The sequence below is a fragment of the Manis javanica genome, chromosome 8 (genome assembly GCF_040802235.1).
Source record: "Manis javanica isolate MJ-LG chromosome 8, MJ_LKY, whole genome shotgun sequence".
Classification (NCBI taxonomy): Eukaryota; Metazoa; Chordata; class Mammalia; order Pholidota; family Manidae; genus Manis; species Manis javanica.
The window spans coordinates 115,264,226-115,281,668 of NC_133163.1; the positions used below are offsets into that span (position 1 = coordinate 115,264,226).

The following is a 17,443-nucleotide window of genomic DNA, read 5'->3' on the forward strand; positions in this document are numbered from 1 at the left end:
CTCTGATTCAGGATGTTGTTCAATATTTTAAGAAGAGTCTGTGTGAGTGGGTGGTCCTGTCACTCCAGAAGTTCCTCTGTGTGTGTGTATAAGTGTGTTTTTCAGTGACTATCTGCAGAAACGTGCTGTGGGAAAGTAATTTATGATTTCAGAAGCGAAGGTGTAAGTTGATTTATTTTTTTTTAAGGGATAGCAGTATGACTATTTGTCTCTTCTAATTGAACCTGTTTTCTTAACTTTAAAAACGTTTGTTCCTTGGGTTGAAAGCTACTTGAATCAAAATGACATTAAAGATAAACACCTGTCCTAACTCTCATTTTCTTACTTTTTCCTTTTTAAGTTGTATTTGCCCAACATTTAGTCTTTGCTTATGACATTCTGAATCCCAATTCTATTTCCTATGGAGTGGACCCTACTAGAATACCCTATCTCCTTTTTTGATAAATTTTATATATCGTTCCAGACGAATTAAGGAATCATATCTCTACAAAACTTATTCTGATTACTCCAGCATATCCTGAATTACAGAGCCATCTGTGTCCTAGGCCCCTTGTGAGAAGTAGGGGAACTGTGGGACAGTTTTGCCCCAATCATTTTTTTATGTGAATGGTGGTGAAACCAATTAAGGACAATAAAAGTAATATTTAACTACATTGTGCTTTTTTTTTCAGATTATTTAATGGATGAAAAACTTGAAAATGCAGAAATTTCATTGGTAAATGGGACTAACAGTGGTAATCACATTGTAGTGTTCAGCAATTAAAGTTGCTTATTCATATTTAGCAGGTACCAGACACACAACAGATACTCAGTAAATTAGTAGGAACTATCAAATCAGATGTTATTGTTATTAACTAATTAGCTAACAACAGCATTATTAAGTATTTCTTTAGCCCTTTAGATGATTACAACATTTTTTTACATTACACTCTCAATCTCTGCAGCCACCTTTTATTTATCATCACATTATTGACTTAAACTGCCCTTAGGTGTCTATATTCCTGTCCTATTTTACTAAGCACCTTCAGTGTCAGAGTGCATGCATTCTCAGAGAAGACTTTGGAAGATGAGACAATTGATTTAGTTTCAAAGGAAAAAGCAATGAGGATGGAATAACAGTCGTCAGCATGGTTTATGGTGGGCAAGAAGTAATGACGAGGACCTCAAAGCATATGGTATGGGAAGCCATCCACTGTGCTTACAAAGATGGGTGACCCTGGTACTGAGCTGCAGAGTTCTACCCTTAGACTATTACAGGAAGAATCTGATATTAGGATTAGGGAATTTTAGCACAGAAAAGGACTCTAAAGACTGCTTAGTTTAACTCCCCTATTTAACATTTGAGAAAAATTGAGGGAAAGTGACTTGCACAACTTCACAGACCAAATAGCTGTTAGAGTTGAATCCAGGTCTTCTGACGCCCAAAGCCGTTCTTTGCACCTGTTTCTCAAACAAGAGTATCTGGCAGCCACATGGATGTTTTTCTTCTTTCTAGTAGTTTCATGTCCCATTGTGAAGGACCAGCTCTGTGCTGACCCACAAGCAACTGATTTACTGCATATGTCACTGATCTTAGAAGTGGGTCTCAGGGCTGCTTTCAAGAACAATGACTGTGAGACTTTTGTCATCTACACATCTGTCAGCAAGCAGAAAAGAGTAGGTAGCCAAGATATGAGTTACATTAGCAGCCAGCATCAAGGAAAAGGGGGGAAAAAAAACCTCTGCTGAATTCAGCAAAGCACATTATGAACCATGCAAGAGAATGGCTGCACTGAAGCATGGTTTCCACAGCTGCATGAGAATATAAGCCCAAAGCTGGGGTCGACACCAACACAAAGCAGAGGTCTGCTATTGCTAGAGGAGGTATAAGAAACTTTCTCCTGCTCAAGAACTGCCACAGATTCAAGGTAGTTTGGTTGCTGTGGAGAGGAAGGTCTCCATGCTCACAGGTTCTGCTTAAGACTGAGGCTGGACCAGGACAGGGGAGAACCTCCCTACCCCTTCCACAAGCCTAACACCAAATAAAGGTGATTGCAGTCCACCCTGGACGAGGGGCAAGAGCATGGAGAAAGACCACACTCTGTGGCTGGCATTAAGGGACAGTTCAAAGTGCAGAGGTAATAGGAACCCTGAGAAAAAACTGTGCAGCTCATGTTCCAGTCTAAGCACAAGATAAAACTTACTTCTGGAGAAATTTGCAGCCTGTGGTACACTGAAATTACCAGTGTTAACAAGGAAGCCCAAACCCAGTTCAGCTCCTAACACACACTAGCGGCATGACAATAACACAAAGCAAGCATTAAGACCATTCGCCTCATTTTCTGTTCTTCTGTTAATGCCCAGCATTCAATAAAAAGTTACAAGACACAAAAATCAACTGAGAGAGAGAAAAAAACAACCTATTACCAAGAGATAAGTCAATCAAAAGAACCAGAGATGAACCAGTTAAGTTAGAGATGACTGAGATATTGGAATAATCAGACAGGGACTTTAAAATAACCATGATTAATATGTTAAAGATGAACAACATGCGTGAACAAAAGAAGACTTTCTGAAGAGATGGAACCTAAAAATAGATTCAAGTAGAAATGCTAGAAAAATTTGAAGACATGACATCAAAGGCCAAAAGGCTGGAGAGAACCGAGGAAAGGATCAGTGACTGAAGACAGGTCAGTAGAAATCATCCAAACTGAAACACTACCGGGAAAAAAAATAAAATAAAATCAGAACATAGCATCCAAGATACAAATACTGCAGGGTAGGCTGGTGGCTGGAAACCCACGGAAGACTTGCAGTTGGAGACCAAAGGCAGTTGGCTGGCAAATTTTCCTTCTTTGGGAAGGTCAGTCTTGGTTCCCAGTGAAGCCTTCAACCGATTAGATAAAGCCCACTCATATTATGGAGGGTGATTTGCTGCTTTACTCAGACTCCACCAATGTAAATGTACTCGCCACCCCCCACATATCTCGCTTTCACAGAAACATCTACAATAACGTTTGACCAACTATCTCAGCACTGTGGCCCAGTCCAGTTGACACATAAAATTAGTCATCATGTTCCCTTCTGGTTATTATCCCCTCCCAAAGTGTGACCACTTTCCTCCTTTATAATTGCATAGATTAGTTTTTTTTTTTTGAGTTGTATTTGGATGGAACAGCATAGTATGTATTTTGCATCCTAGAATTTTATTACCTAGTGAGTGGACCGGCCCTTCTGAGAGTGGCCTGCAGGACTGAGGTGTGGGAGGCTGTCGAGCTCCTTGTCCACCACGTTGTCTGGGGCTGGTCCTGCTCTGCACGTCTGCACACTCCCATGAGGGGGCCAGCCTAGGGCGGAGTCTGGAAGTCAGTCAGCTGTGCCTGTGGCCCCTCTGCCTTCCTCCTTCGTGCCCAGTCTCTCCTGTTTTACTACTCTTTGTAACCACTGACATCTCCTGCTGTCCGTGGTTTGACTGTGCAGAGAACCTGGATGCCAGTTCTTCTCTTTTACACCTTGTCAGCCTTATTCTTCACTTCCTCAGCTGGCTGTCACACTGACAGGCTGGGACCTCAGTGATGTCTAGACGACTCACCTCTTCCTGCTTTCCTGCCCATATGCTTTTTTTTAAATGGGTGTGAAAACTGAGGACCAGATAGGGCGGTAACAGTCCCAGGGTCTCACAGGTGGGGAGTGGGAGGAGGTGTGAATCATGGGGTTGTAACCTTCGTCTCTGAGTGCTGTACTCTTAGCTTGGTCTTCTGTCTTGCCTTTCCTCTTCCTTCCCTCCCTCAGTAGCATTCCTACTTGCCAAATGCCACAGGGGAGAGAGACTTCATTCCCTGGGCTCTCTGGTAAGGACACCCACCTGCATTGGGACCCTCTCTCCATCCACCAGAGTGATTGGTTTTCATTCTCTGCTCTTACCTCTATGCACTCTCCTAGCAGAGGCAGGGTCTGCCACCGTGGCTAGAGCAAGGCTCAGATTGGTGATGGACCATTGACTGTATTTAGCATGCAATTGTGATCCATTTCTGTTCTGTGTGTGGCAGTTTGAAAAACCCATTCCTTTGTCTGGACATCACATCCTTTGGACATCATCCTTTAGGTCAGCTTCCCATTTCAGTGACCATCAGGGTTGGAGGTGGCAGTGTAAAGCCAGAAGGGAGCTTTGCTGTAGCTGTTGGGAGACTAGCTACCAATAAACTGTGTGACCTTGTGCTTTGGACCTCAGTTTCCTCACCTGTAGCATGGTTTGGATCAGGTGGTCTTTAAGGTCCCTCCTCATGCTACATTTTATGTTGCTTCTCAGTTTTAACCACTGAGCCACAAATGAAAGATTCCAGTTGTGGTAGTGCAACTAGGCTTAGCAGATGGGTGAGATGAGAGGGAAGGAGATGTTCTTGCCTGAAGCAGCATCCTTTCCCCACCCACTTCATTGTGCCTCTCTGGTGTTTTCAAAACACAAATGACAACCCTTGTTTTTTCTCTGCGTTCCTGTTTTCACCCTATAATCTTCTTGTATCTTGATGAACTTGTGTTTACTGGACAGCCATGGTGCACAATTCATGTTATCAGGTGTCACTTTCTCTGTGTTGTAGTGGGCGGCGTGACGGGGTCAGACATCACAGCTGGTCCCTGGAGAGGGCTGTGTTTGTTTCAGAGACTTACTGTTCTGGGCTTCAGTTTCTTTTCTCAATCCCTAGTCCTGATTTTGGTGATTTCAGTTAAAACTAAGGATTGTGAAGGAGAGAGTTTCTTGCCCTCTGAGTTTTGGAGGTTTGTGGTGTGGTTGAATGGTGAGGGATTCTCTCTCTCCCTATCTCCTTTGCTTGAAGCCTTACTCCTTGGGAGGGCAGAAACGAGCCTTTGGGCCATGGCTCACGCCCTGTGCGAGAGGGAGCAGTACTGAATACTGTTACTTATTGGTAGATTTCTTTACAGTGAGTTCTGAAAGCCTATTTTGATGCCAGGATTTTCCTTTCACCTGATAAAATCTTTTGTCTTTCATTCTCTGGATTAGTTTTAAAAACACTCCTCAATGGTTGTAAGAATTGTTAAAGGAAAGGCAATAATTTCTAGATCCTGCAGTTGCTGCTTTGACTCTACTTCCTCATCCTAACAATAGTGTGGAACTGTGTGAGAATTCCAGTTTTTCTTCCCATTAGTTTTCTATTTTGACCCTCCCCTAGTCAATTGAGCATGAAGTTGTCACTTCATTTTACAGAAGAGAAAACTGAGAAGTGTCAAGGTTAAAGGACCTGTACATGGTCACACAGCTGGTTGATGAGAATCCAGGATTCCTCAGTACTAACGACTTGCTAATATGGCAGCGCTCTTCCACCCCCAGTTATTAGGAAAGTCTTGCCACCACAGCTTACAGTCTCAGTCTTCTGAAAGCATGAATCAGTTCCTCGGCTGGTGAGGTAGGTGGTTAGGCCGTAAAGCATAGGAGATAGAAGAGGGAGGAAGCACAGATTTAGCTTTTCTGCCCGAAGGTGGGAGAATTACTTATTTCTACAGTCAGGAAAATGAGCAGAGTCAATATTCCCCACCCCCATCCCCTCTCTTCTTTTTGCCAAATGGACGGGGTTTCTTGTGGCCAGTGTTGTTTGCCAGGCAATGCTCAGATTCAGGATTTTCCTTTCACCTTCTGATAAAATTTTTTGTCTTTCATTCTCTGAAATAGTTTTTTAACAACTTCTCAAGGATTGTAAGAATTGATGTGCAGGGGAGGCAAGCTTGCACCTAAGGCAGAGATACACCATCTTCGTGTAAGATTGAGCTCTGGTATGTCAGATGTCCGACACTAGGATCGTACCCATGTTTGCACGCTGCCTCCCTTGGAAGTATTGAACTTTTGAAGTGGTAATAAATTATGGTTAGATGAGATTCTTTCTGCCTCGTTTTGAGTGCTGGCTCTGTCATTTTCTGGCTGTGTGACTTGGGATGAGTTACTTTACCTGTCTGTGCTTGAGTTTGCTATCTGCTGTAATTTCGGGCTAACCGTGTTAATAAATGTAAAACAGAAGAGCACACAGTGTTGTGAGGAGAGTGATTTTCCCTCCATCCAGCCCTCCTTCCCTCTCTCCCTCATGCCCATTCTGTGAGTGTGGGGGGGACGGAAGCTTTTGGAACCCGCATTTCCAGATGGACTGCTGAGCTTTCTAGGCAACCGTAACTGGATCCTGGTGTTAGCTGTGGGGTCTGTCTGCATTTAGTACATGGTTCTGAATGTTGTCAAACATGGACTCCTTTGTGGAGATACCTGAGAGGGAGGCAACCAAAGGGGGTGTACTGTGCTTCCCCAGCCAGACGTGTTCTGGACTCCCACACCTGGGGACAGCTCTGAGACTGAGTTGAGCTTTTTAGCTGGATGAAAGTACTGACCAGCTGAATTAGTCTTCTTGGATTGTATAATAAAATATAGACTAGATGGTTTAAACTTCAGAAATTAATATTCCCACAGTTCCGGAGGCCTGAAGCTGGAGGTGAGGAGGCCGGCATGCTTGGGTGCTGATGAAGCAAGTTTTCCTGGCCTGCAGACAGCGACCTCCTCTCTCCTGCTCTCACCTGCCTTTTGTTGGTGTGTGCTTGGAGGTGAGGTGGGGGAAGAACCTTTCTTCTTATAAGGCCACCATTCCTGTCTGATTAGGACTTCACCCATATGACTGTATTTAACTTTAATTTCTCCTGAAAGTCCTCTCTCTAAATGTAGATATATTGAGGATTAGGGCTTCAACAACTGACTTTGGCTGGGGGGACACAATTCAGTTCATAGCTCCAGTCTTCCCTCCCACCCCCACCCCCACCCCCCAGAGTGGTTCTGTGAGGAAAGTCGGTGAAGTCAGCCTTGCGTCCTCTTTGGGCCCCTGTGCTGTTATTCGTAAAGCACTGTAGGGTCTTGCTCACACCCTGGGGAGGCATTAGGTGTCCATCTCCCTGCCTCCTCGAGGTTTGGACTAGAGCATGAACGAAGAGTGGAAGATTCTGCTTGTTCCTCCCCTTCAAGCTCAGAAGTGGTGTGTATAGTTTTTGTTTTCTGAGGGGGGCTGGGGGGCAGTGGGGAGGGGCAACATTCTGATGTGTAACGCTGGCCTGTCTTGTCTCCTGTGTTGTTTGTTTGGGACTAAAATCAACTGAAATACAGTGGAAGCACACTTTCCTACCCTCCTTGGAACCAGCTCCCAGGAGTAATGAATGCTTTCGGTTCTCTCTGTAAAACACTTAGTGATGTCCACAGCATGCTGGGTGCGCGGCTAGCAGGCTGCTGTCTGCCTTGCCCACTTGCTTTGGCACCCACTGACTGAATTATGTGCTTACCAAGAGCTAGTTTGTTCCCTGAGTCATTTGTACAGATGTAGCTGGTATTGTAACTAGGTAATATACTTGCATGTCAGAAAATGATGAAATTTGACTTCATATGAAGTGGTTTTCTTTCCTTGTTCTCTCTATGAACACTAGTTAAAAGCTGTGGAAAGAGCTCAGGAAGTCCAAGTCACTAGAAAACATTACTGTCAAATCAGATGAGCATTAAGATTGGAGGAAATCATAAAACTCATACAATTTTTTCTGATATTACTCTGTGTCTGCAGTTTTGCTCCACTTTATATCAGGAATTGGAAATGATAGACGATATTATGTTCTGGTTTGTGAAAGAAAGGTAAGTTGAGGCTCTTAACATTGAACTCTTGCTCAAAGAGAGGGCCTTGCTGTATGATAAAAGATAGGTGATGTATGCACATTTATATGTATTAAACAAAAATAAAAACTTTAAGTATGTCTTTTTATATGATTCATTGATTTTTATTAACCCAGCTCCTGACCTGATCGCATTGGGAAGGAGGGTTGTGTTTTAGTGTAAAGCCGGTTTTGATGGTTTGATTTCAGTTCAGTGGCTTTAGGAAATAGATTTTATTTTGTATTTGGTGTAAACTTAATAAAACCAATACTAGTGGGCTTTTGAAACTGAGGTTTTAAAGCAAACTAAGGTGGCTCATTCTGGGTTTTCATATATTCTTCGGTTCCTCCTAAGCATATTGACAGAGACCTAACTCTTTTACAGCTGAGGGAACCAAGGCCTTGAGAAGTGAGGTGTGAGAATTGTGTGTGTGGGGCAGGGCCACAGCAGACCGACACCCCCCCCCCCCCCCGCCTCCACCAGCCTCCTGCGTCAGCCCTCTCCCTGGTCCCAGGGCTGGGGCGCTCCCCAGCAGGAGCGCACTTCGGCCGGATTGACCTCTGCTCCCCTTTCTGGGATAGGACCAACCTGGAGGCCTTGCAGAAGAAGCTGGAGGAGCTGGAGCTTGACGAGCAGCAGCGGAAGCGCCTTGAGGCCTTTCTCACCCAGAAGCAGAAGGTTGGGGAACTGAAGGATGATGACTTTGAGAAGATCAGTGAGCTGGGTGCTGGCAATGGTGGTGTGGTTTTCAAAGTCTCCCACAAGCCATCCGGCCTGGTCATGGCCAGAAAGGTGAGGCCACTTTAACAAACAAAAGAGGACTGGATCAAGTTTGCCTTGGTAAACAGGTGATTGGATTATCTCATGGGAGAGCCTGGTGGCCTGGGGCAAGGGTGGAAAGAAGCCTGACTTTTCATCAGAACTGTTGAGTTCTGTTTGAATTCTGAACTCATTTATCAGATTATAGACAAACACACTAAATTGTTAGTGTATTTATCCTCATCCCCAGACTGGAGAATAATAGCAAGGGACCCTTCCTTAGCCTATGTGCTCTGGAAAGAATGCTAAGGTGCCTGTTTGCCATTTATCACATGCAAGAAAAGCTGTTTTCATTTAGTCCACTGCAGGGATGCATAAAACACTGATTTCAGATTGTTTCCCTACGTTTCATCCCTGCTGGGGGTTCCCCTTCACCTCCCTGGAGATAATACCTAAACTTCCCACTATGGCGTGCAGTCCGAGCTAGACTTCCTTTCCTGTTGACCCTTGATTCTGAACATAGCCTCCCTGCCCCAAATTGAGGTTGGACCCTTCCATGTTTTACATTCCTGTCCCCATGTTTTTCCTCATGCTGTTCCTTCCTTCTTTTCAAACAGTGCCCAACTTCAAGGCCTACCTCTTGCCTAGCTTTTCACCAGCTGCTCCAACCACATTGATAGCCACTGCCTCCATGTCCTCTGACACTCACTGTAACTGTTTTTAGAAGCTTAGCCTTACTTGGTAGCCATTTCATGTGTCTGTCTTCTGTCTCCCCAGCTGCAACAAGGGACAACATTAAGGGGATGTAAAGTGGCACCTGAGGCCTTGGCTGAATCTCAGCCACATCAATTCCTGAGGTCATGGAGAAATCCTCTGGGCAGCTTAGGTCATCCTATCCAGTTCTTCATATCCTTCTACTCCCACAATGCTTGAGTTTCAACCAAGTCCTCAAGGCCACTTTCCCCTCATCTCTCAACCTCACAAGTCCTTTTGGAGGAAACCCTCCACTGAGCTTTGTTCTTAGGAGGGGTAAGCCCCTCTTTCTCAGTCTTAGCTCCCAGGAGCAGAGGCACAGCTGGCCCTCCTCTGGTTACTTGCTCCTTCAGGGCCAACACCTACCTTGGTATGTTGGCACTAAGGGCTTTAGTTGTGCAGAAACTTGTTTGTTAAAACTTGCCTGTTTTCTTTCTTCCTGTCTTTAAGAGCATAAGAATTTTAAAAAGCATCCATCCATCTGTATCTTTTCAAAGCCTTTCTTCCTCCCACATTTCTTTCCGCAGCTAATTCACCTGGAGATCAAACCTGCAATTCGGAACCAGATCATAAGGGAGCTGCAGGTTCTGCATGAGTGCAACTCCCCCTACATCGTGGGCTTCTACGGTGCTTTCTACAGTGATGGCGAAATCAGTATCTGCATGGAGCACATGGTATGCGGCAGCCTGGCAGCGTTCGGAGCAATGGCCTGGGAGTCGGGTGGCTCTCCTCTCATCTTCGGTCTGGGAGGTGACCAGCTGCCTCCTGTTCCTCCCTGGATCCATGTCGCTGTCTTGGGCGTCTGGGAATCCTGACTGTAGAACTTGGGAATAGCCAAAAGACGACAGCCTTCCTTTCTAGGTCCCTGCTTCTCTTCAAAGACAGATGGTACCATGTGTCTGTGGTGGGTGTGCCTAGGGCATATCTCCAGTTTTCTTGACCTTGAGATTTTCATGTGGGTAAAATCTGGTTATTATAGTTGAGGTTCATTTATTGTATGAAACGTTGTGTGTTAGGTACGTAATTTTGGGGTTATGAAGATGAGTGAGACAGTCGCTGCCCCCAGAGCGTGCAGTCTGCTTTAAGGGCAGCCTAAAGGGGTTCTTGGGGCATGCAGAGCGGTAATCCCACCTGGGGCAGGTCAGCGAAGTGGGAGGGCCTTCAAGGGCTGGTTGTGTGTCTGTGAGCTGCCTAGAGTCCCTTCTCTTCCCAGTGACTGTGAGTAATAATAATACTATCAATAGCAATAATAATGTTAGTAATATTAATAGTGGTAAACTAATATTTATTGAGTGTAGATTATATCAATCACTACCCCAAGCAAATTAATACTTTATTGCATTTTTATAACAACCTTACTGGTTGGGTACATTGCTGCCTTTCACAAGTGAGGAACTAGGCTCAGAGAAATGGAACAATTTATCCAAGATTATGCAGCTGGTAAGTGAAATTGGTAGAATGTAAACCAAGGCTTTCTGACCCCAGTACCTGTACTATGTTGAATCCATTGGATTATGTTCTGGACTTTGTTTCCATCCCTGATACTAGAATTGCAAAGAGAGAAGCTGGCTTCATGGCTGCTACGTTCTTGTGTCCCCATTAAACAGAATGGCACAGGGAACTTTGGCATCTGAGACGTTTATCTCCCTTTGTCTTGTTTGCTATGGTGTCTCCAAAGCCCAGAATAGTCCTGGCACACAGCAGGTGCTCTGTAATTACTTGTCTACAGATTGTCACCGTCTCTTCATCTCTTCATGACCTTGGGCAAGTTTCTTTATCTTATTCTCAGTTTCCTCGTCTATAAAATGGGCATTATTATACCTGACTTGTGGTAGTGAGAATTACACAGTAACAGCCGTGAGTCTTCCAGCACACTGACTCAGAGCGGCTCCTGCAAACATTAGCTTCTGCCTTGTTCTCCCTGGGGCCGACAGTTCAGAGATGAGGGCTGAGCGCGACTGAGTCTGCAGACCTCGTGGCTGCTGTGCCTTTGATCCCGCATAGTGTCCCTCAGCAGCCGCTCCACTTCCTTCCTGATTTTCCGTTCCTGCCCTGACCTCTGGAATGAGAGCCCAGTGCCTGGTCTTCATGGACTCTGGAAGAACCCTCCCTGGGAAATATGTCCTTGCTGGTGCCCCATTATTTTGAGCATCTCTTCATTTGAATGATCAAGAAATGCCGTGTAGAGTGTCGCAGGCATCTGCTGACTTCTGTGGTGCCAGATGGAAGTAGAGCCTGAAAATGTCTTCCGCGCTTCTGAAGGTCACAGAGAAAGCTCTCATTCCTTCTTGCTTCAGCAAGGCCAGGGGTGCTGATTATTTCCAGCTGCTCCCTGGTCTCCCCTGTGCAGGGTAGGGTGGGATGAGTGGGCTGCTCCTTATCCTTTGGGTACCTTGTGCTCTTTGTGCTGATGACGGTTTGGTTGGTTTTGCAGCTCAGGCCCAAGAATTTTGGGTGAGAATGTGTAAATGGCAGTGGAGGTCCTTGAAAACTAGGAGAGGAACAGGGTGGAAGTGATGGTGGTAAACCAGTGACAGGAAAGGCCCGAATAGCCTTCTTTCCTTGCGGTCTTGCCAGAATCATAGACGGTGGGTGGCGGCATGGCTAGACATAACTAGCTTTCACATCTGCCACCACTTGCCAGGTCCTTTTCACATTCTTAAGTTATTCATTAGCCCTGTCACGTGAGATGGATTGTTGACAGTCCCACCCCCAGCTGATGGAGACAGGAACGCCTTGAGAGGTTTAGTAATCAGACCAAGTCACATAACCAATTATGTGTTAGAGCTGATCTCTAACCTGCATCCCTAACAACTTAGCTCTCTTTACAGTTCATATTCTTTCCATTAAACTATGCAGGCCATACACTGTCACAGGATTTTCTCATCTCTGCAGAGAAATATTCAGACCACATCCTCTCCAGGACCCTTCCCCACACGGACATCCTGCATTTCTATGGTTTCTGGCACTTGTAGCCAGTTATGGTTTACATTAGTTCATCAACATGGGTTAAGCTTCACAAGTACTTGTTTTTAGTTCCTATTACGTGCAGTGTGCCACACAAGCTGCTGAGGGGATGGAGACATTGACAGCAGCATCTCCGCCCCCACAGCTGTTCACAGGCTGGATGGCTGTGTTCTAGGCCCTTCTCAAGTGAGGAGTGTCAGTGTGGACATAAGCGTTTCTGAGCACCAGATATGTGTCATCTCATGCTTGCTGTCTTCTGAACCATCAGAAATTCTTTCCTAAGTTACCTCCAAGTTCTCTGCCACCTGGAGTTCTCCCTTTAATAGAGAAACCAGGAGGCCATTGCAGGGTGAGTGTGTTGGACCTCTAAGAGCCTTGCTTTAGATGTTAGGATTAGGCCCCAAACATTGACAGGCAGTGGCTTATTCATTTATTCAGAACTTGCTGGAACCTCTTCTGTTAACCTATGTGGCCTCTTGCTAGGTGGAGTTCAGTTTTTTATTTGTCTTGACCTTTTTATTGACCTGTTTTGAGGCTTCCTCATTCTGGAATCCTTCTTTATTCACTCTGGATTCATGGATATTGATCACAACCTTTGTGCCCCTTGCCCTGTCCTTCCCACCCAGCCTTCCTCTCCAAGAGGAGACACAGGACAGAACAAGGGTTGGCTTTCCATTCTCTTGGTCCATTTCCAGTATCTGCAGGTCAATATTTCTTCCCATGGATTTGGCTTTCTGGGAATAGTGGGGTCCTTCCATACAAGTGCCTGAATTGTGGAGCTGTCCTGGGGAATCTGAGTCTGGAAAACTGACTGTCAAAGACTGGAAGGGTCAAAATCTTTTGAGGGCCAAGCCACAGTGTCTGGTACCTCTTAGGTGATATGTATTGAGTGACTGAATGAGGGAGGCCAGGACGGGGGGCCAAGGGGCGAATGGTCAGGCCTGGGGCTCAGCAGGAGAGAGGTAGGCCCTGGAGTCGGCAGTAGGCCCTTCTGTTCCTGGGTACACATAGGCCCAGAGAGCAGCTGGGAACAGTCTGTTAACACTAGTGGAGAGGTTCAGAGTTATTACCAGAGATGGGACCCTGTAGTGAAGCAGCTGTGGCCTGAAGCCCAAGCAGCCATGTCTCACCGTAGCCTTTTGCTTCAGCCCTAGACACTCTCACCCCTCCCTTGGTCCCTGAGGAGGCCCTCCTGCCAGGACTTGCTCCTCTGGCTGCCCCCGATGGGAAAACTGACTCTTGGCTGCCACTTCCTTTGGGGATTTCGCCTTTGCCTCAGCTTGCACGTTTCAAAGGTGTTGTCGTGTAGAGCTCTGTTCATTACTGTTATCCCACCTTCTGAGGGCCTCTGGTCCTCCCTGTTAGGGTCTTTGCATGATCTTCATTGACATTTTCCCCTAACACTTTACTATGAAACTTTTCATATGGAAAGTTGAAGGAATTCTGTAATGTACATTCTAAACCCACCACCTCCATTCTACAATTATCATTTGCCACATTTGCTTTTCCACATAATGTCCATCTATCCATTGCTCAAATCATTTTTTGAATGCATTTTAAAGTAAATTTGTGTCAGTTAGCATTTATTAAGCCCTGTCTTCTAAAGCACTGAGCCAGGGACTGACCTTTCTTAGAAATAAGCTCTGTTTGCCCAGTCTGAATTCTGAGACCAAGGGGTAAATGGATGCTCCTGGATTGGAAGAGGAATGCTGCTGCCTTGGGGGAGGTAGATTCCTGCTCAGGTGGTAGCTGAGCAACCAGAGAACTGGGAACTCAGGGTTGATGGTTCTTATGCAGGAGTAAAAGCTTTTGAGCTCTTGTTTTTTTTTTCATAAAACATTTGTCTCTTCTGTAGAAAACCTTCACAAAAACACCACTGACTTAGTTAATAATTGCCTTCTAAAAATAAGCATAATTTTAGCAGTTTTAGTCATTGAAGGCAAGTCCTTGGCAACAGTGAAATAGAATTAAAAGGTTGTAAGGTGAGTTGCAGGCAACTCTGGGCAATCCGAACTGTGGTTCGTGCTTCTTAAATCTTGCTAATTTCATTGTTCACATTATAACTCTGCTTATAGCTCAGAAGGAGGTTAAAGGGTAGAGATTTCTTCCTTTTTTAATAGAAATATTTATGAAAGGTTCCAGGGAAAGTGTAAACCAGGACAGCTGAGCTGTTCTTTCTTCTAGGCTGTGGAACCTGACAACCACAGGGCTGGCTTACTTACCTCATTTGATCAGATTTTGCCTTTGTTACCTAGTTTTAATTGTATAGTCCTCCCTGATAATTAGGCAAAGCCATCGAAGCAAAGGATCTGAAACCACATTCAATTGGAAGCAAAATGGAAATTGATCAGAATCTTCCTGCACTGGAGTCCCACTTCCCATTGGTAAAGGAAATTGAGAGGTGTTAGGGCGTTTATAGGAGACTGCTGACTTGGGTGTGGCTACCTGGGCTGTGGTGCTGTCCCGATTTGGCCACCAGGGTCCTGTGGCATAGTGCAGGCAGCAAGGCTCAGAGGATAAGCCAAACCTTAGCCTGGGTGTGGATAAAATGAAGGTTTCTGTGGCCAGGATTCTCACCTGGCCCTGGTCGGCTAGCTCACTGCACACATGTGGGCAATACGTTGTTATTGACTCTATATAAAGAGCTCCGCCCAGTGCTCTGAGCGACATGGTGGCAGGGCTGCAAGGCTGCAAGGCTGCAGGAGAGCAGAGCAGAGGCTGAAGTGGTGGCAGCGCTGAAGACAGGCCCAGAGGACGGGTGTGCAGGCAGAGAGGCTCAGAGGCAGAGACTGGCTTGCTGCATGCAGACTTGCTCTGAATGGATGAGATTTTAGTGACTGACCTGCCACTGTAGAAATAAAGTTGGGTATAACCCTTTCACCCCAAGAACGTTCTACTGTCATTTCTTTGGTCACATTGAATCCATAGTGAACTTGCTCAGGGCTGAAACCCATTGGCAAGATACTGGGTCACAGCCTGGGTGGAGCATTTCTAAGGGCTCTGGAAAATAAGTGTGTTTACAGAATTCTGTTTGGTTCTAGATTAATAATGCCACTCTCATATCTGTGTGGAGATTATGGCACATTTGAAATTTCAGGTTGAATTTTGGAACCCTCTGCTGTGCTCCTTGGTTGACTGTGACTGTCCACCATTAGGTAGTTGTGCTAGGGAATTTATTATGATTTGAAGTCAAACACATTCAAGGGTGTTTGTGTGCATTTGAGAACACATACCTGTACCACTTTCTTATTCTGTTAGCATCTGTGATCCAGAGTTGACACTGACAGAAAGTAATTGGTCCAACTATCCTTTTGTAAGCACAGAATTTTTAAGTTGCTAATATACTTTTAGTATTGTTTTAGGTAATATTTTATGAGAGATCTGTATCCCTAAATGAGTCTTATTTTTTCATCACCTTTAGAAAGAAGGCAGTGTTATCTAACAGTGCCTTTGCACAGAATGGGTGCTCAGTATCTGTTAATTGATTTATAGATTTACTTCTTCACTTTCATAAATGAGTTCAATAATTTAAAAAGGGAAAACATTCATTGTAGAAAATTTGTAAGCAAAAGCACAAAGAGGAGATCATTCAACAAAAACCCCTGATAACCTTACCATGTTGCTGGAAGTAACCATTGATAACATTTTTGGTGTTCTGATTTTGTATGAGTATATACTTTTTTGTTTTCATAAAAATGGTATTATGCTCTGTTCTTCTTTTATCACGTTATGCATTGTTCTGTGACTTTATGTTCCATGGCTGCATCAAAGAGGCTGGGTAGTTTTTGGAAACAGGATGTCTCTGCTTACCTGGGTCTTGCCCACCTCCAGGGCTCAGCTTCCGTTGCGAGCCCTTCCTTTGGCGTTTTGTCCTGGAATCATTTTATCCTCTGAGTACCCGTGGCAATGTCTTTTTTCTTCATTCAGCTGTTTGTTCCCTGCTGTATTTAAGAGGAGGATTTAAGGTGCCTTGCCTCTTTATGAATATGTTCTGTCTCTCCAAGTAGTGTGTTTTTTCCTGTATTTGTAGTTTTTTCCATCCCTAGTTCTTTACATATCCCTATTCCTTACACAGAGGTGATTAATACATGATGGGTGAAGAAGGTAACTGCTCAGTGTAGACAGGATACCTGAGAAAGTCAGTCTGAGTTTGTAGAAATTCTGCTTCTGAGGGTAATTTTTAATTGCAGGTGGTAATTGGCTGTACCTGAAGCCATAGAGGTGTGAACCTATTTCTACCTCGATACCATCAGGCTTCCTGGAGTGATTCATTCATTCCTTCAAGATCTCAGGTTAAAATGTAGAATCCATGAATGGGAAGGCTCAGCATGTGAGCCCTGCAGAGGCTGGCCTCATACTGCACTTGTACTGTCTCGTGTGCGCTCCTCTCCGCCTCTGCCCAGGGTCAGGCTCATGTCATCCCACCCTGATCGGCTCCTCCCTGATCTCCCCTGCCTCTTTCTCTCAGCTGCTGTGGTTTTCATCTTAAAACACCCAGGTTGGGTTCCTTTCCTTCTATCTCCATAAGGTCAAGTCTTGGTTCCTTGGTGGGGCTCCGTGATCTGGCCACAGACAGTCATTTCCAGCCTGATCCATAACTGCGTTTCTTCATGGACCCGCAATGAAACGGCATCCCAGGGGCACCGAATGCTTCTCTGCTTTTGATCTTGTTAAAATACCCAGTTCATATCCTGCCCTGCTTCTCCTCTTTCCCAGGTATAGAAATTATGCTCATTCTTTGAGTAAGATTTCAGCTTAAATGACGTCTTTCAAGTAAAGTTAGAATTACTTCTCCCTTCTTCTGTATGTTTACAGCACTTACACATTTATTCTGTTTTGTTATATCTTATCAAGCGTTGTATATTTCTCCTATTAGTTTGTAAATTTATTGACAGGAACTACGTCTTTTTCGTATCCACCCCCCACATAGAACCCAACACAATCCATAGCACATGGTAGGATTTGTGGAATGAATTACTACTTTCTATGACATTTCTTTTTTGGATTTCTTAAATGTGATTTGTTAGGATAATACCAGATGCAAGTGGTGATTTATATGTTGGTGATAAAATGGCGAACATTTATTGAGCACATACTATGGGCTAGACATTGTTCCGAGTGCTTTATGTGTATCAGTCAGCTTATTTAATACTTATAAGAGCCCTATGATTATTATAATGGCCTTATAATTATTATCATCCCCACCTTACAAGTTGAGTAACTTGGTCAAAGTACCCTAAATAGTGAGTGGCAAAGTTAGGATGCAAATTCAGATAGTCTGCCTTGGAGCCTGTACTCCTAACTGTA

General features: G+C 44.7%; 1 protein-coding gene across 2 annotated transcripts in view; it reads left to right on the forward strand.

Moving 5' to 3' along the window:
- The window catches only part of MAP2K1 (mitogen-activated protein kinase kinase 1), a 75,658-nt gene that overhangs the window by 26,384 nt on the left and 31,831 nt on the right, over positions 1-17,443 (forward strand). For both annotated transcript variants that reach the window (XM_073212038.1, XM_073212039.1), the window contains exons 2-3: positions 8,239-8,449; positions 9,697-9,843. In XM_073212038.1, coding sequence (XP_073068139.1) covers positions 8,239-8,449; positions 9,697-9,843 — 358 coding nt within the window. The remainder of the gene's footprint in view (positions 1-8,238; positions 8,450-9,696; positions 9,844-17,443) is intronic.